Here is a 22,159-nt window from a genome sequence, read left to right as displayed (position 1 = left end):
CTTTGTTGCACGTGAGCGCTGTCTCGTCGCCAAGAATTTATAGCAAATATTCATTACGATTTTAATGAAGATCATAGCATACGAATGGCATATTTGTGCTCATTGTGGAATCTTTTTGTGCTTAATATTAATTGACAATAAAGATAAGTTTGTAATTGCGTATCATTCTATCCTTTTCCTCTTTGTGTCGCTGATATAGCTATGTCACGTGATCCACAGTTTAAATTGCTGTGCATTTACATTTCCAGATTAATGTTAAGAGAGTTTATAAATCAAATCAGTGTATAATTTGTTCAATTCAATTCTATTATATTGCTGTGACAAGACACTGCTATCATTACTAAGACTCAAGCCATAAGCCATTCGCCAAAATTTATTCCCATAAAAATTAAACTTTTCAAAAGTGATATCTGCAGAGTGACAGTAGGCAGAGCCATTTAGGCAACTATTAGGCAACAGGCCTTCGACCAACCCCAGACTTAATGCGCCTGCGTCATCAAGGTCTTTGTAGTATTGGGTAAACATCCTATTGCCTGCAGCATTCCCAGCCAATTTGTTATTGCCCATTAATTGCAATTGAAAAGTCGGGATCCTTTGCAGGCAAATGCGTTTGTTTAGCGATGCACAGAGAAGTACTTGGTTTGACCAAAGTTAATATATAATGTTATGCCACTCAATAGATAGCAGTCCAACCAGGCCAAAAACCCATTCTTATTCTTCAGTCATTGGCTGCAAGAGATTACCAGAAAGAGTGAGTATAGCGGTTAGGTTATAATGGTAACATTATTCCTCCTTGTCGCATTTGTGCACAGGATCACCCCGTTTCATTTGTGGCAACGCAGATATCAAATATTGCCATCATTGCCATCTAACAGTGACTTTAGCTAATTCCATAATAGCTGGATTACTTTCGGATTGGTTGGGTCTGGTCTTTTAAACTGAAGTTCGAATGACTTATCGCTTGAAAACTAAGAAGGACGTAATACAGTTTTATATTTTTTTATATCACAAACCTTATACAGTCGTACATGGCTTTTTTAGCGCTAGAAGCTGTACAAAAGATCAGTTTTGTTGACGTTAAATGCTGCAACTGCAAGTATCACTGTTTTGTTCTGCACAACTATGCTCCACATGATTTAAAAGGTTAAAGGCTGTACTCAATTCTCACTAGTATTATTGGGGTAACGCGTCGCTCACGCAACTCATTTGACGAGAGGTCATGGACGTAACAAGCATTGGCAAAAAAACTGATATTGTTGTTTGGGAAGAGGTTTTCTGATCACTTGCTAATTTGGCATCGATCCTGATAGCCTATGTTACGCTTCACTGGGTGAAGTAAACAGAAGCACTTGTTAACTGGCAATTTTAGTCAATGATTAATAAGGATTTGACTTCGTGCTTACGAGTTGTGAAATCTGACTTTGACGCAGCTGTAAAAGTATATGTAGGTATAACAAGCCAGATACAATTTAAGCACCTAGTTAACACAAGTTTAGTTTGATTGACGTAAAAGGCCACAAAGCAAAGATTTACACAAGATAGAATGAACATGGGTTGTGTATTAAAGTAATTTTCATCAGAAACATTGTCTGCCTATTCTTTTCTACTTAAAACACACAGCAGACGGCACGAATTTCCATGGCAGATGTCAATATTCCAATCATTGATTTCAAAACTTGTGGATCAAATTTGTTGAATTCTTCAATCACGACGTAACAATTAAAAATGTCTTAAAATTTTTACGGTGACAAAAACAGACATCGTATGATCGTGAAACTTTTGTAAAAAGATTTTAAAGAACAGGCACAATATCATATTTCTGCAACATGATTGTGAAGTTATGGTGTGGCGTTTGTCAGGTTGCAAAGCAGATAAGGTTTACAAAACAAGCCGCAGTCGCTGGAACTTAAATCTGATTAACTGCCAACTTAGTTGGATTTTGCAATCTTCCCCCAGCGGCATTGGTCTATGGGAATATAATAGACGTTTTTGGTATGTATGTATCGGTGAGTTGCACATAACAGCCGTGTTACTGTAAGTTATATACAATGTTTTTGCGTTTAATTAAATGTATTTAGACGGCCTGATCTCCCCAAATTTCGCGAACTTTTTTTTTCAAAAAGTCTTTAGACTTTATCAGTTCGTCATGAGGAACTTCATCCACGTCATTGAGACTCTCATCCTTGTATACGAGTGGTTGGTTGATGTAAACGTTATTATTTGGATGGACGAAGTAAGCCAAAGATCTCCGAACAGACTTTAACAAAAATTCACTCTCGGGGATAATCACACGATGTTTCTAAACACAAAATATTTCTGTATTCATTTATTATTTGTTTAGTAAATCGACGTTACCGTGGATTTAAGTTTGCCTTTGGTCCAATGTTGCATTGTGTCTCCTATGTTTATCAAAACCGTTCCTTCTATTGGTGTTGCGTCAACATAATGTCCATCCACATGCTTGACCTGAAAAAACAAACGGTTTATTAATTGCAATTTGTGAATATCTCATGAATCTTAATGTTGAATCTCACAAAGATGACATTTTATTTATTTTTTACCTGTAGTCCACCAATGCTATCCTGGAAAACCAATGAAATCGAAGTTACATCGGAATGTTCGAGAAGTCTTTGTTGTCCAGGCTCCAAATCGCTTGTTACTGGTGGGTAATAAAGAGTGCGACCAGTCGTAAAAGTTTCTTTCGAATGCATTTCCGTGTGACACTTGGCGAAGAAGTCTTCATCCTGAAATCAGGAATTGCATAAATTATTGCACAATATGAAGAAGGAAGCAGGAAAATCCTTGACGCTTTCCAATAAAAGCATTAATCCATATTCCTTCATCACCTTTAACTCCAGACCAATAGCAAGAGCGTGAAGAATACGAAGAGAAAGTTTTCGTGACCTCTCCATAAAATATAACAATGTGTCAGAAAATCCAGGTGCAAGTTTATCTGGCCAATCTTCTTTCTTACGAAAGAAAGATGCGCCATCAGCGTTGTAGAATTCCCTGTAATCGCTGGGTAGATTGGGATTTAATCTGCACAAGCAATGGGAATGTGGGAAATTTAGAAAAATATTTTAATTTACCAAAGCATTGATACTTTTCTGTCCCTATCCCGAAATAACCAAAATTTTGTCCGGATTTGTTGTTGTATTTTTCTTTTTCTTCAAACGAACTGGTGAAAAATGTGGCCGTCACATCGTTAACGTTTTGAACAAAATCACTAAAAACAAAATAAATTGCGAATTTAAAACATTTGAAATTGCCACCAGGCATGCGTACAATTTTGGGAGACCGGTCAACACGCCGATTTGGAAACCACTGAATTGGGTGATGACATAACCCTGACATCAGCTACAAAATGTATTTCCCAAATCCCGGACATTTTAGCACATTTTAACATTTCCTCCTGACAGTGACGTCAGGGAAATTCTGACTTATGACAAACCTAATTTAAGTACATAGCCACCACGTTTTGGCTGGGATTGTCGACAGTTGCATTGTCTATGCAGATTGTTGTGACTAGAGTTTTGGGCCACAATAGTTAGCGAGCGATGGTAGTTTTCGTTTACTGGTAATAGTTGACGTTATTGTTTTTGACAGGTTGACAATTTCAAATACATATAAAAGTTCAATTTTCTCACACAACCCATCATATCATTTGACTACCATTTCTCTGCACTTTGAACTATCATAGCAAAATAAAACTTACTCATCAATCCCAGTGTTTTTCAGGTAAGCAAAGCCAACATTTGAAAAAGCTTTAACCATCAGCTTGCCATTTATTGTCAAATCTTCATGTGAACATTTTTCTCGCTTTAAACCACATGCAGCGAAATCTATAACTGGAATGTAATGTTCCGCCATTGCTTGACTTAAGCTCACTTCTCCGCACAGACAGCGCAGCAGTCACGACTTGACTGGTGAACAGCAAGAAAAGTTGCAGTACACACTTTACTAACGCCTCAGCGCGCAAAGAAAAAAGGCAGTTGGCTCTGTTGCAAGACCGCTATTACCTCGTCGCCACAAAAGCAAACATGTTTGAAATGATATTTGCAATTATAACAATAAAGGTCATGCGCGAAAGACACGTTGTTTACACTGCTGGAATAATTCGAAATGCAGTATTCCAATCGTTTTTTAAGTCTGGAAAACCTTTACCATTTTGTTCCAAACACCCAAAGCTCTTATCAGCAGTTGGAAACCAACAGTTCCGATATACCTTGTTATTGCGCACAACGTCGTATATCGCGATAACAATCACCAGTTGTGCGCTTTCAGTTTAATGCGTAAAATGCATTTGTAGCCGCCATGCTGGCACTTTTCAAGCAGTCTCGTTACACTACCGCAGCAGGCTGCTGACAGATCTTCGTGCAAACATTTTTTGTTGAAACTACGTTTGACAAAAGCTTTAACTGCAATGCAACGTTCCTGCATTGCTATGTGCAGTTGCCTACATGATCAGCAATCAAAGGTAAGTTTTCCACAAACCCTGACGATCGGTAAACATAAAAATAGATGTAATACACTCTTGCAGTTATGTCTCAGTTCGCGTGGAAAAAAGGTATTTACCTTTGTAGTACGTGAGCGCTGTCTCGTCGCCAAGAATTAATAGCAAATAATCAATACTATTTTAATGAAGATCAAAGCATACTAAAGGCATATTTGTGTTCATAGCGGAATCTTTTTGTGCTTAATATTAATTGACATTAAAGACAAGTTTGTAATTACGTAACATTTTATCTTTTTCCTCTTTGTGTCGTTGATATAGCTATGTCACGTGATCCACAGTTTAAATTGCTGTGCATACACTTCCAGATTAATGTTAAAAGAGTTTATAAATCAAATCAGTGTATAATTTGTCCAATTCCATTGTATTATATTGCTGTGACAAGACACTGATATCATTACTAAGACTTAGGCCATAAAGCCGATCGCCAAAATTTATTCCCATAAGCCAATTAATAAACTGTTTATTAAAACTAAACTTTTCAAAAGTGATATCTGCAAAGTGACACTAGCGAGAGCCATTTATGCAATTATTAGGCAACAGGCGTTCGACCACCCCCAGACTCAATGCGCCTGCGTCATCAAGGTCTTTGCAGTATTGGGTAAACATCGTAATGCCTGCAGCATTCCCAGCCAATTTGTTATTGCCCATTAATTGCAATTGAAAAGTCGGGAGCCTTTGCAGTTAAATGCGTTTGTTCAGCGATGCACAGAGAAGTACTTGGTTTGACCACAGTTTATGAATAATGTTATGCCACTCAATAGATAGCAGTTTTACCAGGCAAAACACACATTCTTCAATAATCGTCTGCAAGAGTTTACCAGGGCGAGTAAGTATGGCGGTTAGGTTATACTGGTAACACTATTCCTCCTTATCACATTTGTGCACAGGATCACCCCGTTTCATTCCTGGCAACGCAGATATCAAACATTGCCATCTAACAGTGACTTTAGCCAATTCCATTATAGCTGGATTACTTTCGGATTGGTTGGGTCTGGTTTTTTAAACTGAAGTTCGAATGACTTATCGCTTGAAAACTGTATATAAGAAGGACGTAATACATTTGTATATTTTTTTATATCACAAACTTTGTACAGTCGTCCCAGAAAAGCTGAAATCATTTTATCGGCACGGGATAAAAACAAGCTACAACCGACGACAAAATCACTAAGGTATGCATTGTCTTTGCACAATCTGATGTTTCATTAAATCATACCAAATTCACTCAAGCTTAGTGTGACGCAATATTCCCATAACCCACATAACACCGCAGATCGCAACCAATTTGCAACACATTTTGTGTAAGTGCTGATAATTAGGCAAGTAGAGATACAATTCACATGAATAGAATAGGATCATAATCTGAACAATTTCAAAACTTTTGAACTGAAAAGATCTTGATTTGATCAAAATTGGAACGAACATAAAATAAGAAAAGTTTAGAAGGCTTCATCATTCCAAATTTCTCGAGCTTTTTTGGATACGAAGTCTTTAGACTTTATCAGATTCTCTTGAGGAACTTCATCCACGTCATTGAGACTCTCATCCTTGTATACGAGTGGTTGGTTGATGTAAACGTCATTATTTGGATGGACGAAGTAAGCCAAAGATCTCCGAACAGATTTCAACAAAAATTCACTCTCGGGGATAATCACACGATGTTTCTAAACACAAAATATTTCTGTATTCATTTGTTATTCGTTTTGTAAATCGACGTTACCGTGGATTTAAGTTTGCCTTTGGTCCATTGTTGCATTGTGTCTCCTATGTTTATCAAAACCGTTCCTTCTATTGGTGTTGCGTCAACATAATGTCCATCCACATGCTGGACCTGAATCAATGTATGAATAATTGCCTGTTTATGTTTCACCTCTTTCCAATCTTATATCGTGCATTACACAAACTATATTGAAGTAGATTTTTTTTACTTGTAGTCCACCAATGCTATCTTGAAAAATCAATGTTATTGCTGTTATGTCAGCATGTTCGGCAAGTCTTTGTTGTCCAGGTTCCAAATCGCTTGTTACTGGTGGGTAATATAGTGTGCGAGTACACGTAAAAGTTTCTTTCGAATGCATTTCCGTGTGACACTTGGCGAAGAAATCCTCATCCTAAGGCATAACGTTTTGTATCAAAATTATGTTAACTTTTGTCAATATGAAATTGTTCGACCACCTTTAACTCCAGACCGATGGCAAGAGCATGAAGAATACGAAGAGAAAGTTTTCGTGACCTCTCCATAAAATCCAACAATGTGTCAGAAAATCCTGGTGCTAGATTATTTGGCCATTCTTCCTTCTTGCGAAAGAAAGATGCGCCATCAGCGTTATACATTTCATTATAATTGCTGGGTGTACTGGGTTCATACCTGTTCAATTAATATTTTGTATCGAGGAAAGGAAAATCAATTTAGTTGAACAAACTATTGCGATGTGACGGCTAATATTGGTTTTCATACCTCTCCTTTCCAATTCCAATGTAACCAAAGTTTTGTCCAGGCTTTTTGTTGTATTTTTCTTTTTTTTCAAACGAACTGGTGAAAAATGTGGCCGTCACATCATTTACTTTTTGAACAAAATCACTAAAAACAAAATAAATTTCCTCAAATTTAATCACCAGCAAAAATATATGTTTGTTAATCCAAGCATTTGCGACCCCGCAAACTGTGCTGATAGATTATTTGAATACGGGAATTTGAAACATTTGAAATTGCCACCTACACGTACGGCACTGATTTGAGTGATGACATAACCCTAACATCAGTTACAAAATGTAGTTTCCAAAACTCCTGAACATTTTAGCACATTACAACATTTTCTCCTGACAGTGATGTCTGGCAAATTCTGACTCTGGACAAATCCAATTTAAGTTCATAACCACCACGTTTTGGCTGGGCCTGTGGATAGTTACATTGCCTAAGTAGGTTGTTGTGTACTGAAGTTTGGGTGAGCGTTGGTAATGTTTTTTACGTTTTTAACAGGTCAATCAGTTTGAGTGTTTTGAACGTTTGACTATTACTTCTCTGCATTGTAAACTATCATTCACAAAAGCTTTACAAAATCAAACTTACTCATCAATTCCAGTGTTTTTCAGGTATGCAAATCCAACATTAGAAAAAGCTTCAACCATCAGCTTGCCATAGAATGTCAAATCTTCATGCGAACATTTTTCTTGCTTTAAACCACATGCAGCGAAATCTATAACTGGAATGTAATGTTCCGCCATTGCTTGACTTAGCTCACTTCTCCGCACAGACAGCGCAGTCACGACTTGACTGGTGAACAACAAGAAAAGTTGCAGTACACACTTTACTAACGCCTAAACGCGCAAAGGAAAAAGGCATTTCCGCTATTACCTCGTTGCCACAAAAGCAAACATGTTTGAAGTGATATTTGCAATTATCACAGTAAAGGTCATGCGCGAAAGACACGGTGTTTACACTGCTGGAATAATTCGAAATGCAGTACTCCAATCGTTTTTTAAGTCTGGAAAACCTTATCCATTTTGTTCCAAATACCCAAAGCTGTTATCAGCAGTTGGAAACCAACAGTACCGATATACCTTGTTATTGCGCACAACGTCGTATATCGCGATAACAATCACCAGTTTATGCGCTTTCAGTTTAATGCGTAAAATGCATTTGTAGCCGCCATGCTGGCACTTTTCAAGCAGTCTCGTTACACTACCGCAGCAGGCTGCTGACAGATCTTCGTGCAAACATTTTTTGTTGAAACTACGTTTAACAAAAGCTTTAACTTCAATGCAACGTTCCTGCATTGTTATGTGCAGTTGCCTACATGATCAGCAATCAAAGGTAAGTTTTTCACAAACCCTGACGATCGGTAAACAATCAAACAGATGTAATACACTCTTGCAGTTATGTCTCAGTTCGCGTGGAAAAAGGGCATTTAGCTCTGTTGTACGTGAGCGCTGTCTCGTCGCCAAAAATTAATAGCAAATAATTATTGCTATTTTAATGAAGATCAAAGCATACTAAAGGCATATTTGTGTTCATAGCGGAATCTTTTTGTGCTTAATATTATTTGACAATAAAGACAAGTTAATTGCGTAACATTTTATCCTTTTCCTCTTTGTGTCGCACAAAGAGCTATGTCACGTGATCCACAGTTTAAATTGCTGTGCATTTACATTTCCAGATAAATGTTAAGAGAGTTTACAAATCAAATCAATGTATAATTTGTCCAATTCAATTGTATTATATTGCTGTGACAAGACACTGCTATCATTACTGAGACTCAAGCCATCAAGCCAATCGCCAAAATTTTTCCCATACGCCAATTAATAAACTGTTCATCCACGTCAGATCGTCTTAAGAAACTTCATCCACGTCATTGAGACTCTCATCCTTGTATACGAGCGGTTGGTTGATGTAAACGTCATTATTTGGATGGACGAAGTAAGCCAAAGATCTCCGGACAGATTTTAACAAATATTCACTCTCAGGGATAATCACACGATGTTTCTAAACGCAAAATATTTCTATGTTCATTTGTTATTCGTTTAGTAAATCGACGTTACCGTGGATTTAAGTTTGCCTTTGGTCCAATGTTGCATTGTGTCTCCTATGTTTATCAAAAGCGTTCCTTTCTTTTGGTGATGCGTCAACATAATGTCCATCCACATGCTGGACCTAAACAAACATATGATAAATTGCTTGTTCATTCTTCACCTCTTTCCAATCTTATATTTTTGATGTTTCTTCCTTTGATTTTATTATTTTTGCATTCATGCTTTAAACACGACTTGGGCAGACATTGTGAGTTTTAGGCATCCAACTTTTTTATCTAATTTTTATAAAACTTGAATTATCTTCTTCCGATTTTTTTTCTTTATCGTTTTAGTTCTTCAAGGTTTATTTGTTTGTAAAGAAACGTCTGGTTGCTTTCGTAAGGATCCTGTTTTTATAATGAACCAATAATTATCTAATTTTTATGTTCATACAGTTCACCTTTTAGCAAGACAAAAACTCAAAAACTGAATGGAACTGAACGTGGTTTGGAACTGATAAAACCGCTACTTTGCTGTTTCGAGGAAGTTCTTCACAACATTAAGGAGGAAGTTGTCGATTTACGCGTCACAAGATTCCATTTAAAACTTTATTGGACGCACTTCACACCAGAGATGAGAAAATGAATTTCCCCAACCCACGTCATCACCAGAAGTTTTGTACAAATCACCTGCGATACATGGAATTTTCCTTCTTCTCTTCGCAAATGATGGAACTGAGAGGAACGTAACGTATTTGTATTCCTACTGTAATATAATCCAAGCTAAAATCGCAGCAAATGCCTGCTAATATGAGGTTTGAACGAACACTGTTCGTTCAATGTGGCTTGGCGGTTCCTGATGCAAATTTTGTCATTTCTCAGCAGTGGCATAGCGTACTACGTTTCGCAAGGCCTGTTATTGCACGTTTGACCCTTTTCACTCGTGCATTGATGGTAAATACGAAACTGATTACGATATAGAAAATTGTATGACTTCGTGTGTCAACCTATATGTATCCAGATGACGTTGTTACCCCCCATCCCTATACTTGGTAATGTCAGCTATAGTGTAGTAAGCAATGCGCATCGCAACATGACTTTTTGTCGCAAACAAGTGCTAAGTAACTCTGGAAGCTAAAAGAGTTGAAGCAGCACTGACGTAACTAAATGCCAGTCACGAACATCGACTTGATGCCGGAAATGCAACAAAAAGAGAAAAAGTTGCAAAACCGAAAGCTACTGCGCCACACACATAATGCACTGTTGCTTTAATCACTTTGTGATTAAATTTTTTGCACCATCCTCAAATAAAGTCCATGATGCAACATCAGGGAATTTTGCATCATTAGAAAAACTCGAGTTTAGTATAAGCTTCAGATTTTGTCCATTCATTATGTAATGATGGTCGAGTTAACCGGGCTTGTCAGAACTTACTAGTGCTTCCAAACTGGGTGCTTTTATACCATTGGAAAAACTTTCGAATTTGTTTTAGTTACATGGCTTTTTTAGCGCCAGAAGCTGTACAAAAGGTCAATTTTGTTGACGTTAATTTCTGCAACTGCAAATATCAGTGTTTTTTTTTGCACAATTCTGCTGTACATGATTTAAAAGGTTAAAGGCTGTACTCAATTCTCACTGATATTATTGGGGTAACGCGTCGCTCACGCAACATATTTGACGAGATGTCATGGAGGCAACACGTGTTTGCAAACAACCTGATATTGGTTTCCGGGAAGAAATTTTCTGATCTCCTGCTAATTTGGTATCGATCCTGATAGCCTATGTTACGCTTCACTGGTTAAAGCAAACAGAATCACTTGTTAAACTGCGGCAACTTCAGTCAATGAGGTTGCAAACTGTGTTGTCTGTTGACTCGGCAGAAAACTTGTCTTTTCCTGCAGGTTACGCAGCCAAGTGCACATAGTCTATAACCACAAAACGAAATATTGCATTCCAATTAGATTTTGGTGCATATGGTTTGAATTAAGAAAAAAATCGGGAAGATTTGACAATCTTTACAAAGCTGATGGTTGAAGCTTTTTCAAATGTTGGACTTGCTTACCGGGAACTTCAGGTATCTGAAAAAAGAAGACAAATAAGAATTAGTAGGGGCCAGATAAGATATAACCAGAATATCGACAGCAGTTTCTTAACAGTTTTATCTTAGGCTATTAAGAGACTTTATTAAAGGTGCCATAAGCAAATGTCGGCAATACACAAGAAAGAAAAAAATGACGCCACGCAGCCAAAAGCGGTGATAAAAGTTGGAGAACTGGTACAGCGTCTTTAGCGTGCTTAGTCGATAAAATTTTTAAATTGTCTGTGCCTTTCCGAGTAGTGGTTTGTCAACATGTTAGTCCAAGTTGTAACCTACAAAATCCATTCGGTTAACTCTCATTTCTGGGGTTTAAACACCAAAACGTGTTCATGTAGCCTAAAGAATAATTTCCTTATAAATGCTTTTAGTGGGCAGGCAACTAAAATATCATCTAAATACACAACAACGAAAGTGTAGTGATTGACACACTGAGTACATTAGGTTCTGAAAATTCTAAGCACCGTTTTACTTTTCTGAATGTAAACCCTTTTGTTTACTTTGCCACATCTTACTCAGAACACCGCTGTAATTTGTATTACTTGTATATTCCAGTGTATGGCGATTTTGGAATCAGGCATTGATTGTCGACCCATTTCTGTTAAAAACACAAAAGCGGGCACATAATTGCCATGACAGATGTCAATATTCCAATCATTGATTTTGAAACTTGTGGATTGCAAAACGAGGAATGTTTACAAGAGGATTTTGCTGTCGTCGGAAAGCAATTGGTGGATACTTTCTCCAACGTTGGATTCGCGTACTTAAAGAACTACGGCATAACTGAGTTAGTCAATTGTTTGATTAAAGGCAACCTATTTCTGAAAGTTACTGATGGGTAAATCCTTTCTGTTTGTTTTGTAGATCCTACATACAAGACGTGCATAAAGTGACAGAAAGATTGTTTATAAAAACCTTAGAGGAAAAAGAACGCTACGCCATGAAGGGTTTCAGCAATTTCGGATGGATGGGAATAAATGAAGAAAGCGCGACGTAAGCCATTTCACAGACAAAAGGTTGAAATTGTCGAAATTATTTTACTCTTGGAAAATATTTTAGTTACTGTTGCTTCTATAAAACTTTTTGGAAAAAAACAATTCTTTTGAAACATACATTTAGAGGAAACCCGAATATGCCAGACTACAAAGAGGCGTTCAATATCAGTAGCGCGTCGTTTTCAAGAAGAAAAGAAGAATGGCCGGATGATATCGCACCAGGATTCTCAGATGCTATTTTAGGTTTCATGGAGCACGGACGCAAACTTACCTTGAGAGTTCTTCGTGCTTTAGCTGTTGGAATGGAGTTGGAGGTAAGGCTTACAATTATAAATAAAAATACTGAATCATCTTTCAATATTGTTGACACAGGACGAGTATTTTTTCTGCAAATGTCACAGCAAAATGCACACGGATAAAAGCAACACCACAGCTAAAACCGTTTATTATCCGCCTGTGAAAAGTGAATTGATTCCTGGTCAATTGTGGTGCGGAGAACACACGGATGCGACGGCAGTCACGTTCGTGTTCCAGGATCAAGTTGGAGGTTTGCAGGTAAATCTCATTCTTGCAGCATCCTTATATCTATTAGCACAAATCAAAAATTGATCTTTAGGTTAAAGATATATGCGGCAATTACGTGGATGCCACTCCTATCAAAGGAACGGTTGTTGTAAATGTGGGAGATATTCTTGAACACTGGACAAGTCACCAACTTAAATCTACGGTTGGTGGCAAAAGTCAAATAATGGCTATATTTCCACACAAAAATAACTTCAATATTGCAAAGTGACCTCAACTTTGCAGCAACATCGTGTGGTTGTGAAAAAGAATGGCGTGGATGATGCGGTTCTTCGTCGTTCACTTGTGTATTTCGCAATCCCCAACAATGACGTTGTCATCAACACTCCGTTGGTTTACAAGGACCAGAGTAGAAATCAACCTGGCGATTCGCACAAGCCAATAACCACTGAGCAATGGGTCAACAGGAAGCTGTCATCATACTGGAAACCTTTGCTGGACCAGTAGCGAATGAACGCAAGTTGTCGCTATAACTTTGACTTGGCGATGTATGCATTGTAATCAACCTATTTAATACAAGTAAATGTGTAAATAACTCTAATTGTCTCAGAGATATTTAACAGTGTCTCAATGGCGCTAGCGCGAGTCTCTTGGGTTGTAATGATTCCTTCTACCCCGTCTTGCAAAGTAATCAGACCTTGGATAATTCTCTGGATAACGATTGTATGGAAATCTGTTGACTGTTTCATCAAAACAATGCGAACATTGATTCTACCAGGTTCAGAGTGAATTGCAGTTGTATAGTAGAATATTGGCAGAATAGTAGAATGTGGTAAACATGATGTTGAATGCATGACTTTACTCTAAAATAATCGGTGGATAAATCATTTGGGTCACATTGTCGGGTTATGTTTACACCTGGGTCGGTAGTTGCGAAATATACAATGCATCATGTAACGGGTCTTGAAATGCTTGTGCAATGCTGCAAAAGAAGCTTTACGTTGGTATGTATGTGGTTTGCAATGGGTTGTGCAACACTTGTGCAATGCTGCACACAAGACATTACGCAATACAATCACTGGTTTCTCTGACGTATGTTGCAAATGCAGCACAACGATAAACTACAATATCACAATTAAATGGGTAAGAATTTTGCGTTTGATGAACTAAAACGTAAAAAGTAGAATTAAATATGTAAAGATATAAAGCAATATATTTTACACATGCAAGTCAAGGCAGCGATATTTCTTTACAAAATTGCATCGTCATCGGGTAATGTTATCTCGCGATGAAAATGCAGAAAAGCCATCTAAACGTGCTATGTTCATTGTGGTTTGTTTGTTGACTGCTCTGGTGTTGGGCGTAACATAAATTTGTTGCAGTTTTTGATGAATTCTTCAATCACGACGTAACAGTTAAAAGTGTCTTAGACTTTATCCGGTGACAGAAACAGACATCGTATGATCGTGAAACTTGTGTAAAAAGATTTTAAATAACAGGCACAATATCATATTTCTGCAACATGATTGTCAAGTTATGGTGTGGCGTTTGTCAGGTTGCAAAGCAGATAAGGTTTACAAAACAAGCCGCAGTCGCTAGAACTCAAATCTGATTAACTGCAAACTTAATTAGATTTCGCAATCTTCCCCCAGCGGCATTGGTCTGTAGAAATATGATAAACGTTTTTGATATGTATATGTATGTGTCGGTTAATTGCACATAATATCCGTGTTACTATAAGTAGGCTATACAACGTTTTTGCGTTTTATTAAATAAATTTAGATGGCCTGATCTCCCCAAATTTCGCGAACTTTTTTTTCCAAAAAGTCTTTAGACTTTATCAGATCCTCTTGAGGAACTTCATCCACGTCATTGAGACTCTCATCCTTGTATACGAGCGGTTGGTTAATGTAAACGTCATTATTTGGATGGACGAAGTAAGCCAAAGATCTCCGAACAGATTTTAACAAAAATTCACTCTCGGGGATAATCACACGATGTTTCTAAACACAAAATATTTCTACATATTTATTTGTTATTCGTTTAGTAAATCGACGTTACCGTGGATTTAAGTTTGCCTTTGGTCCAATGTTGCATTGTGTCTCCTATGTTTATCAAAACCGTTCCTTCTATTGGTGTTGCGTCAACATAATGTCCATCAACATGCTGGACCTAAACAAACAAACGGTTTATTTACTGCAATTTGTGAATCTCTCATGAATCTTAATGTTGAATCTCACAAAGATGACATTTTCTTTATTTTTTACCTGTAGTCCACCAATGCTATCCTGGAAAACCAATGAAATCGAAGAGACATCGGCATGTTCGAGAAGTCTTTGTTGTCCAGGCTCCAAATCGCTTGTTACTGGTGGGTAATAAAGAGTGCGAACAGTTGTAAAAGTTTCTTTCGAATGCATTTCTGTGTGACACTTGGCGAAGAAGTCTTCATCCTGAAACCAAGAATTGCATAAATTCCTAAACAATATGAACAAGGAAGCAGCAAAATCCTTGACGCTTTCCAATAAAAGCATTAATCCATATGCCTTCATCACCTTTAACTCCAGACCGATAGCAAGAGCGTGAAGAATACGAAGAGAAAGTTTTCGTGACTTCTCCATGAAATCTAACAATGTGTCAGAAAATCCCGGTGCAAGATCATTTGGCCATTCTTCCTTCTTTCGAAAGAAAGATGCGCCATCAGCGTTGTAGAATTCCCTGTAATCGCTGGGTAGATTGGGATTTAATCTGCACAAGCAATGGGAATGTGTGATATTAAGAAAAATATTTCAGTCTACCAAAGCATTGATACTTTTCTGTCCCTATTCCGAAATAACCAAAGTTTTGTCCTGACTTGTTGTTGTATTTTTCTTTTTCTTCAAATGAACTGGTGAAAAATGTGGCCGTCACATCGTTAACGTTTTGAACAAAATCACTAAAAACAAAATAAATTGCGAATTTATGACATTTGAAATTGCCACCTACAGGCATACGTAAAATTTTGAAAGACCGGTCAACACGCCGACTTGGAAACCACTGAATTGGGTGATGACATAACCCTAACATCAGTTACAAAATGTAGTTTCCCAAATCCCGGACATTTTAGTACATTTTGACATTTCCTCCTGACAGTGACGTCCGGGAAATTCTGACTTATGACAAACCTAATTTAAGTACATAGCCACCACGTTTTGGCTGGGATTGTCGACAGTTGCATTGTCTATGCAGATTGTTGTGACTAGAGTTTTGGGCCACAATAGTTAGCGAGCGTTGGTAGTTTTCGTTTACTGGTAATAATTGACGTTATTGTTTTTGACAGGTTGACAATTTCAAATACATATAAAGTTCAATTTTTTCACACAACCCATCATATCATTTGACTACCATTTCTCTGCACTTTGAACTATCATAGCAAAATAAAACTTACTCATCAATCCCAGTGTTTTTCAGGTAAGCAAAGCCAATATTTGAAAAAGCTTTAACCATCAGCTTGCCATTTATTGTCAAATCTTCATGTGAACATTTTTCTTGCTTTAAACCACATGCAGCGAAATCTATAACTGGAATGTAATGTTCCGCCATTGCTTGACTTAAGCTCACTTCTCCGCACAGACAGCGCAGCAGTCACGACTTGACTGGTGAACAACAAGAAAAGTTGCAGTGCACACTTTACTAACGCCTGAGCGCGCAAAGAAAAAAGGCAGTTGGCTCTGTTGCAAGACCGCTATTACCTCGTCGCCACAAAAGCAAACATGTTTGAAATGATATTTGCAATTATCACAAAGGTCATGCGCGAAAGACACGGTGTTTACACTGCTGGAATAATTCGAAATGCAGTACTCTAATCGTTTTTTAAGTCTGGAAAACCTTTACCATTTTGTTCCAAACACCCAAAGCTCTTATCAGCAGTTGGAAACCAACAGTACCGATATACCTTGTTATTGCGCACAACGTCGTATATCGCGATAACAATCACCAGTTGTGCGCTTTCAGTTTAATTTGTAGTCGTCATGCTGGCACTTCTCAAGCAGTCTCGTTACACTACCGCAGCAGGCTGCTGACAGATCTTCGTGCAAACATTTTTTGTTGAAACTACGTTTGACAAAAGCTTTAACTGCAATGCAACGTTCCTGCATTGCTATGTGCAGTTGCCTACATGATCAGCAATCAAAGGTAAGTTTTCCACAAACCCTGACGATCGGTAAACATAAAAACAGATGTAATACACTCTTGCAGTTATGTCTCAGTTCGCGTGGAAAAAGGGCATTTAGCTCTGTTGTACGTGAGCGCTGTCTCGTCGCTAAGAATTAATAGCAAATAATCATTACTATTTTAATGAAGATCAAAGCATACTAAAGGCATATTTGTGTTCATAGCGGAATCTTTTTGTGCTTAATATTAATTGACAATAAAGACAAGTTTGTAATTACGTAACATTTTATCTTTTTCCTCTTTGTGTCGTTGATATAGCTATGTCACGTGATCCACAGTTTAAATTGCTGTGCATACACTTCCAGATTAATGTTAAGAGAGTTTATAAATCAAATCAGTGTATAATTTGTCCAATTCCATTGTATTATATTGCTGTGACAAGACACTGCTATCATTACTAAGACTTAGGCCATAAAGCCGATCGCCAAAATTTATTCCCATAAGCCAATTAATAAACTGTTTATTAAAACTAAACTTTTCAAAAGTGATATCTGCAAAGTGACACTAGCGAGAGCCATTTAGGCAATTATTAGGCAACAGGCGTTCGACCACCCCCAGACTCAATGCGCCTGCGTCATCAAGGTCTTTGCAGTATTGGGTAAACATCGTAATGCCTGCAGCATTCCCAGCCAATTTGTTATTGCCCATTAATTGCAATTGAAAAGTCGGGATCCTTTGCAGTTAAATGCGTTTGTTCAGCGATGCACAGAGAAGTACTTGGTTTGACCACAGTTTATGAATAATGTTATGCCACTCAATAGATAGCAGTTTTACCAGGCAAAACACACATTCTTCAATAATCGTCTGCAAGAGTTTACCAGGACGAGTAAGTATGGCGGTTAGGTTATACTGGTAACACTATTCCTCCTTATCACATTTGTGCACAGGATCACCCCGTTTCATTCCTGGCAACGCAGATATCAAACATTGCCATCTAACAGTGACTTTAGCCAATTCCATTATAGCTGGATTACTTTCGGATTGGTTGGGTCTGGTCTTTCAAACTGAAGTTCGAATGACTTATCGCTTGAAAACTATATATAAGAAGGACGTAATACATTTGTATATTTTTTTATATCACAAACTTTGTACAGTCGTCCCAGAAAAGCTGAAATCATTTTATCGCCACGGGATAAAAACAAGCTACAACCGACGACAAAATCACTAAGGTATGCATTGTCTTTGCACAATCTGATGTTTCATACATTCACATCAAATTCACTCAAGCTAAGTGTGACGCAATATTCCCATAACCCACATAACACCGCAGATCGCAACCAATTTGCAACACATTTTGTGTAAGTGCTGATAATTAGGCAAGTAGAGATACAAATCACATGAATAGAATAGGATCATAATCTCAATAATTTCAAAACGTTTGAACTGAAAAGATCTTGATTTGATCAAAATTGGAACAAACATAAAATAAGAAAAGTTTAGAAGGCTTCATCATTCCAAATTTCTCGAGCTTTTTTGGATACGAAGTCTTTAGACTTTATCAGATTCTCTTGAGGAACTTCATCCACGTCATTGAGACTCTCATCCTTGTATACGAGTGGTTGGTTGATGTAAACGTCATTATTTGGATGGACGAAGTAAGCCAAAGATCTCCGAACAGATTTCAACAAAAATTCACTCTCGGGGATAATCACACGATGTTTCTAAACGCAAAATATTTCTATATTCATTTGTTATTCGTTTAGTAAATCGACGTTACCGTGGATTTAAGTTTGCCTTTGGTCCAATGTTGCATTGTGTCTCCTATGTTTATCAAAACCGTTCCTTCTATTGGTGTTGCGTCAACATAATGTCCATCAACATGCTGGACCTGAATCAATGTATGAGTATTTGCCAGTTCATGTTTCACCTCTCTCCAATCTTATATTGTGCTATACACAACTATATTGAAGTAGATTTTTTTTACTTGTAGTCCACCAATGCTATCTTGACAAATCAATGTTATTGCTGTTATGTCGGCATGTTCGGCAAGTCTTTGTTGTCCAGGCTCCAAATCGCTTGTTACTGGCGGGTAATATAGTGTGCGAGTACACGTAAAAGTTTCTTTCGAATGCATTTCCGTGTGACACTTGGCGAAGAAATCTTCATCCTAAGGCGTAACGTTTTGTATCAGAATAACGCAAAATTATCTTAACTTTTGTCAATATGAAATTGTTCGACCACCTTTAACTCCAGACCAATAGCAAGAGCATGAAGAATACGAAGAGAAAGTTTTCGTGACATCTCCATAAAATCTAACAATGTGTCAGAAAATCCCGGTGCCAGATCATTTGGCCATTCTTCCTTTTTGCGAAAGAAAGATGCGCCATCAGCGTTATACATTTCATTATAATTGCTGGGTGTACTGGGTTCATACCTGTTCAATTAATATTTTGTATCGAGGAAAGGAAAATCAATTTAGTTGAGCAAACTATTGTGATGTGACGGCTAATATTGGGATTCATACCTCTCTTTTCCAATTCCTATGTAACCAAAATTTTGTCCCGGCTTTTTGTTGTATTTTTCTTTTTCTTCAAACGAACTGGTGAAAAATGTGGCCGTCACATCGTTAACGTTTTGAACAAAATCACTTAAAACAAAATAAATTACCTAAAATTTAATCATCAGCAAAAATATCCGTTTGTTAATCCAAGCATTTGCGACCCCGCAAACTGTGCTGATAGATTATTTGAATACGAAAATTTGAAACATTTGAAATTGCCACCAACTGGTACACGTTCGTCACTGATTTGAGTGATGACATAACCCTAACATCAGTTACAAAATGTAGTTTCTCAAATCGCGGACATTTTAGCACATTATGAAATTTTTTCCTGACAGTGACGTCAGGGAAATTCTGACGTATGACAAACCTAATTTAAGTACATAGCCACCACGTTTTGGCTGGGCTTGTAAGATAGTTGCATTGCCTAAGTAGGTTGTTGTGTACTGAAGTTTGGGTGAGCGTTGGTAATGTTTTTTGCGTTTTTAACAGGTCAATCAGTTTGACTGATTTGAACGTTTGACTATTACTTCTCTGCATTGTAAACTATCATTCACAAAAGCTTTACAAAATCAAACTTACTCATCAATTCCAGTGTTTTTCAGGTATGCAAATCCAACATTTGAAAAAGCTTCAACCATCAGCTTGCCAGAGATTGTCAAACCTCCATGTAAACATTTTTCTTGATTCAAACCACACGCACCGAAATCTATAACTGGAATATAATGTTCCGCCATTGCTTGACTTAGCTAACTTTTCCTCATCAGCCACCCTAAAACGCAGTCACGACTTGACTTGTGGTGAACAACAAGAAAAGATATAGTACACATGCACTTCACCAAGGAAAACGCGGCAGTTGGCTCTGTTTACAGAGCGCTATTTACTTGTTGCCACGAAGGCAAAAATGTTTGAGGTGATGTTTGCAAATACCCAAAGCGCCTATCAGCAGTTGGAAAGCTGTATCGATATACTTATTATCACGCACAGTCTCGTATATCGCTTCAACAAATCACACAATTTTGTGCCTAGTTGTAATTACATCGCGCACAGGCGCATATGGTATTTTTGGGGTAATCGCTTCGCTTTTCCCTGACATATTGGAAAATCGGCTTTGGGTTTAATAATCAAATCGACGTTATTATAATCCTGTCCATAATACTATTTTTTTCATTCCTGTTATAATTATGTTATAAATATCGCCACGGCCATAAGATAAATAGAGACTGCTGGGGAAAGAAAAAAGTTACGCAAACAGAGCATAGATTCGTCGCTGCATTGAGCGCTTACGTGTAGTGATCTAAGGTATGTGTTATTGTTCGTTATTGTTTTTATTCTAATTAAAAGGCCGCAAAGGTATCCCGTGGCAAATGTTTTGATAGTCATAGGAGTCGAGATACACGGGGTGTTTTTTTTTGCAAACGTGAGACGTCCCTGCAACACTCCAGCAGCAGGGTGCTGAACAAATCTTCGTGCAAACATTTTTCTTAATTCAAACCACATTTACCAAAATCATTAAGTGAAATGTAATGTTCCGGCATTGCTATGTGCAGTTGCCTACATGATTAGCAAGCAAAGGTAAGTTTCCTACACAGAGTTTACGTCTATAATATATAATCATTACTATTTGAATGAAGATCAAAGCATACGATTGGCATATTTGTGTTCACAACGGAATCTTTTTGCGTTTAAGAATAATTGGCAATAAAGACAAGTTAATTACGTAACATTTTATCCTTTTTCTCTTTGTGTCGCTGATATAGCTATGTCACGTGATCCACAGTTTAAATTGCTGTTCATTTACATTTCCAGATTAGTATCAAGAAAGTTTATAAATCAAATCAATGTATAATTTGTCCAATTCAATTGTATTATATTTCTGTGACAAGACACTGCTATCATCATTGAGACTCAAGCCTCAAGCCAATCGCCAAAATTTATTCCCATAAGCCAATTAATAAACTGTTCATCCACTGTGTTGCGTCAACATAATGTCCATCAACATGCTTGGCCCAAACAAACACATGATAAATTGCTTGTTCATTCTTCACCTCTTTCCAATCTTTTAATTTTGATATTTCTCCCTTTGATATTATTAATTTTGTAATTATGCTTTAAACACGACTTGGGCAGACATTGTGAGTTTTAGGCATCCAACTTTTTTATCTAATTTTTATAAAACTTGAATTATCTTCTTCAGATTTTTTTCTTTATCGTTTTAGTTCTTCAAGGTTTATTTGTTTGTTAAGAAACGTCTTGTTGCTTTCGTAAGGATCCTGTTTTTATAATGAACCAATAATTATCTAATTTCTTATGTTCATACAGTTCACCTTTTAGCAAGACAAAAACTCAAAAACTGAATGGAACTGAACGTGGTTTGGAACTGATAAAACCGCTACTTTTTTCACCATATTAAGGAGGAAGTTGTCGATTTACGCGTCACAAGATTACATTTAAAACTTTATTGGACGCACTTCACACCAGAGATGAGAAAATGAATTTCCCCAACCCACGTCATCACCAGGAGTTTTGTACAAATCACCTGCGATACATGGAGTTTTCCTACTTCTCTTCGCAAATGATGGAACTGAGAGGAACGTAACGTATTTGTATTCCTACTGTAATATAATCCAAGCTAAAATCGCAGCAAATGCCTGCTAATATGAGGTTTGAACGAACACTGTTCGTTCAATGTGGCTTGGCGGTTCCTGATGCAAATTTTGTCATTTCTCAGCAGTGGCATAGCGTACTACGTTTCGCAAGGCCAGTTGCACGTTAGACCCTTTTCACTCGTGCATTGATGGTAAATGCTAAAATTTT

At 37.4% G+C, this 22,159-nt stretch overlaps 5 protein-coding genes across 5 annotated transcripts; 1 reads left to right on the top strand and 4 right to left on the bottom strand.

Moving 5' to 3' along the window:
• Positions 1 to 1,647: 1,647 nt before the first annotated feature.
• On the bottom strand, positions 1,648 to 3,905 carry LOC145912235 (uncharacterized). The gene is made up of 6 exons (XM_082999651.1): positions 3,716 to 3,905; positions 3,104 to 3,226; positions 2,847 to 3,039; positions 2,562 to 2,744; positions 2,356 to 2,466; positions 1,648 to 2,299 (listed from the first exon to the last, which is right to left on the bottom strand). Exons 1-6 carry the CDS (start codon positions 3,868 to 3,870, stop codon positions 2,075 to 2,077), a joined length of 990 nt encoding a protein of 329 aa, XP_082855777.1. The 5' UTR covers positions 3,871 to 3,905; the 3' UTR covers positions 1,648 to 2,074.
• A 1,763-nt stretch (positions 3,906 to 5,668) lies between these two features.
• Positions 5,669 to 7,738, bottom strand: LOC145912244 (uncharacterized). Its single transcript, XM_082999659.1, has 6 exons — positions 7,584 to 7,738; positions 6,972 to 7,094; positions 6,689 to 6,881; positions 6,442 to 6,624; positions 6,234 to 6,344; positions 5,669 to 6,177 (listed from the first exon to the last, which is right to left on the bottom strand). Exons 1-6 carry the CDS (start codon positions 7,736 to 7,738, stop codon positions 5,953 to 5,955), a joined length of 990 nt encoding a protein of 329 aa, XP_082855785.1. The 3' UTR covers positions 5,669 to 5,952.
• Positions 7,739 to 11,748: 4,010 nt separating this feature from the next.
• On the top strand, positions 11,749 to 13,140 carry LOC145915891 (uncharacterized). The gene is made up of 6 exons (XM_083002763.1): positions 11,749 to 11,903; positions 11,981 to 12,109; positions 12,236 to 12,425; positions 12,484 to 12,666; positions 12,728 to 12,838; positions 12,919 to 13,140. The coding sequence occupies exons 1-6, from the start codon at positions 11,749 to 11,751 to the stop codon at positions 13,138 to 13,140; spliced, it is 990 nt and encodes a 329-aa protein (XP_082858889.1).
• A 274-nt stretch (positions 13,141 to 13,414) lies between these two features.
• LOC145912225 (uncharacterized) lies at positions 13,415 to 16,250 on the bottom strand. The gene is made up of 6 exons (XM_082999640.1): positions 16,058 to 16,250; positions 15,443 to 15,565; positions 15,186 to 15,378; positions 14,901 to 15,083; positions 14,695 to 14,805; positions 13,415 to 14,636 (listed from the first exon to the last, which is right to left on the bottom strand). Exons 1-6 carry the CDS (start codon positions 16,210 to 16,212, stop codon positions 14,412 to 14,414), a joined length of 990 nt encoding a protein of 329 aa, XP_082855766.1. The 5' UTR covers positions 16,213 to 16,250; the 3' UTR covers positions 13,415 to 14,411.
• A 2,028-nt stretch (positions 16,251 to 18,278) lies between these two features.
• Positions 18,279 to 20,079, bottom strand: LOC145915733 (uncharacterized). Its single transcript, XM_083002752.1, has 6 exons — positions 19,925 to 20,079; positions 19,307 to 19,429; positions 19,024 to 19,216; positions 18,767 to 18,949; positions 18,560 to 18,670; positions 18,279 to 18,503 (listed from the first exon to the last, which is right to left on the bottom strand). The coding sequence occupies exons 1-6, from the start codon at positions 20,077 to 20,079 to the stop codon at positions 18,279 to 18,281; spliced, it is 990 nt and encodes a 329-aa protein (XP_082858878.1).
• Between the last annotated feature and the right edge of the window lie 2,080 nt (positions 20,080 to 22,159).

This window comes from Ascidia mentula, chromosome 1, assembly GCF_947561715.1.
Source record: "Ascidia mentula chromosome 1, kaAscMent1.1, whole genome shotgun sequence".
NCBI lineage: Eukaryota > Metazoa > Chordata > Ascidiacea > Phlebobranchia > Ascidiidae > Ascidia > Ascidia mentula.
This window is presented reverse-complemented; position numbering and strand designations above follow the sequence as displayed.

What these genes read in the sequence shown, in the direction of transcription:
- LOC145915891 (XM_083002763.1), top strand. Translation starts at nt 11,749, where the DNA reads ATGACAGATGTCAATATTCCAATCATTGATTTTGAAACTTGTGGATTG. An exon ending in ATCAAGTTGGAGGTTTGCAG is followed by an intron (nt 12,667 to 12,727) that starts GTAAATCTCATT and finishes ATTGATCTTTAG; the next exon opens with GTTAAAGATATATGCGGCAA. An exon ending in GTCACCAACTTAAATCTACG is followed by an intron (nt 12,839 to 12,918) that starts GTTGGTGGCAAA and finishes TCAACTTTGCAG; the next exon opens with CAACATCGTGTGGTTGTGAA.
- LOC145912225 (XM_082999640.1), bottom strand. Translation starts at nt 16,212, where the DNA reads ATGGCGGAACATTACATTCCAGTTATAGATTTCGCTGCATGTGGTTTA. An exon ending in AAAAACACTGGGATTGATGA is followed by an intron (nt 15,566 to 16,057) that starts GTAAGTTTTATT and finishes TTTTGTTTTTAG; the next exon opens with TGATTTTGTTCAAAACGTTA. An exon ending in AAGGCAAACTTAAATCCACG is followed by an intron (nt 14,637 to 14,694) that starts GTAACGTCGATT and finishes TTTTGTGTTTAG; the next exon opens with AAACATCGTGTGATTATCCC.
- LOC145912244 (XM_082999659.1), bottom strand. Translation starts at nt 7,738, where the DNA reads ATGGCGGAACATTACATTCCAGTTATAGATTTCGCTGCATGTGGTTTA. An exon ending in ATTGGAATTGGAAAGGAGAG is followed by an intron (nt 6,882 to 6,971) that starts GTATGAAAACCA and finishes TTAATTGAACAG; the next exon opens with GTATGAACCCAGTACACCCA. An exon ending in ATAGCATTGGTGGACTACAA is followed by an intron (nt 6,345 to 6,441) that starts GTAAAAAAAATC and finishes ACATTGATTCAG; the next exon opens with GTCCAGCATGTGGATGGACA.
- LOC145912235 (XM_082999651.1), bottom strand. Translation starts at nt 3,870, where the DNA reads ATGGCGGAACATTACATTCCAGTTATAGATTTCGCTGCATGTGGTTTA. An exon ending in AAAAACACTGGGATTGATGA is followed by an intron (nt 3,227 to 3,715) that starts GTAAGTTTTATT and finishes TTTTGTTTTTAG; the next exon opens with TGATTTTGTTCAAAACGTTA. An exon ending in CTATTGGTCTGGAGTTAAAG is followed by an intron (nt 2,745 to 2,846) that starts GTGATGAAGGAA and finishes TCCTGATTTCAG; the next exon opens with GATGAAGACTTCTTCGCCAA.
- LOC145915733 (XM_083002752.1), bottom strand. Translation starts at nt 20,079, where the DNA reads ATGGCGGAACATTATATTCCAGTTATAGATTTCGGTGCGTGTGGTTTG. An exon ending in ATAGGAATTGGAAAAGAGAG is followed by an intron (nt 19,217 to 19,306) that starts GTATGAATCCCA and finishes TTAATTGAACAG; the next exon opens with GTATGAACCCAGTACACCCA. An exon ending in CTATTGGTCTGGAGTTAAAG is followed by an intron (nt 18,950 to 19,023) that starts GTGGTCGAACAA and finishes GTTACGCCTTAG; the next exon opens with GATGAAGATTTCTTCGCCAA.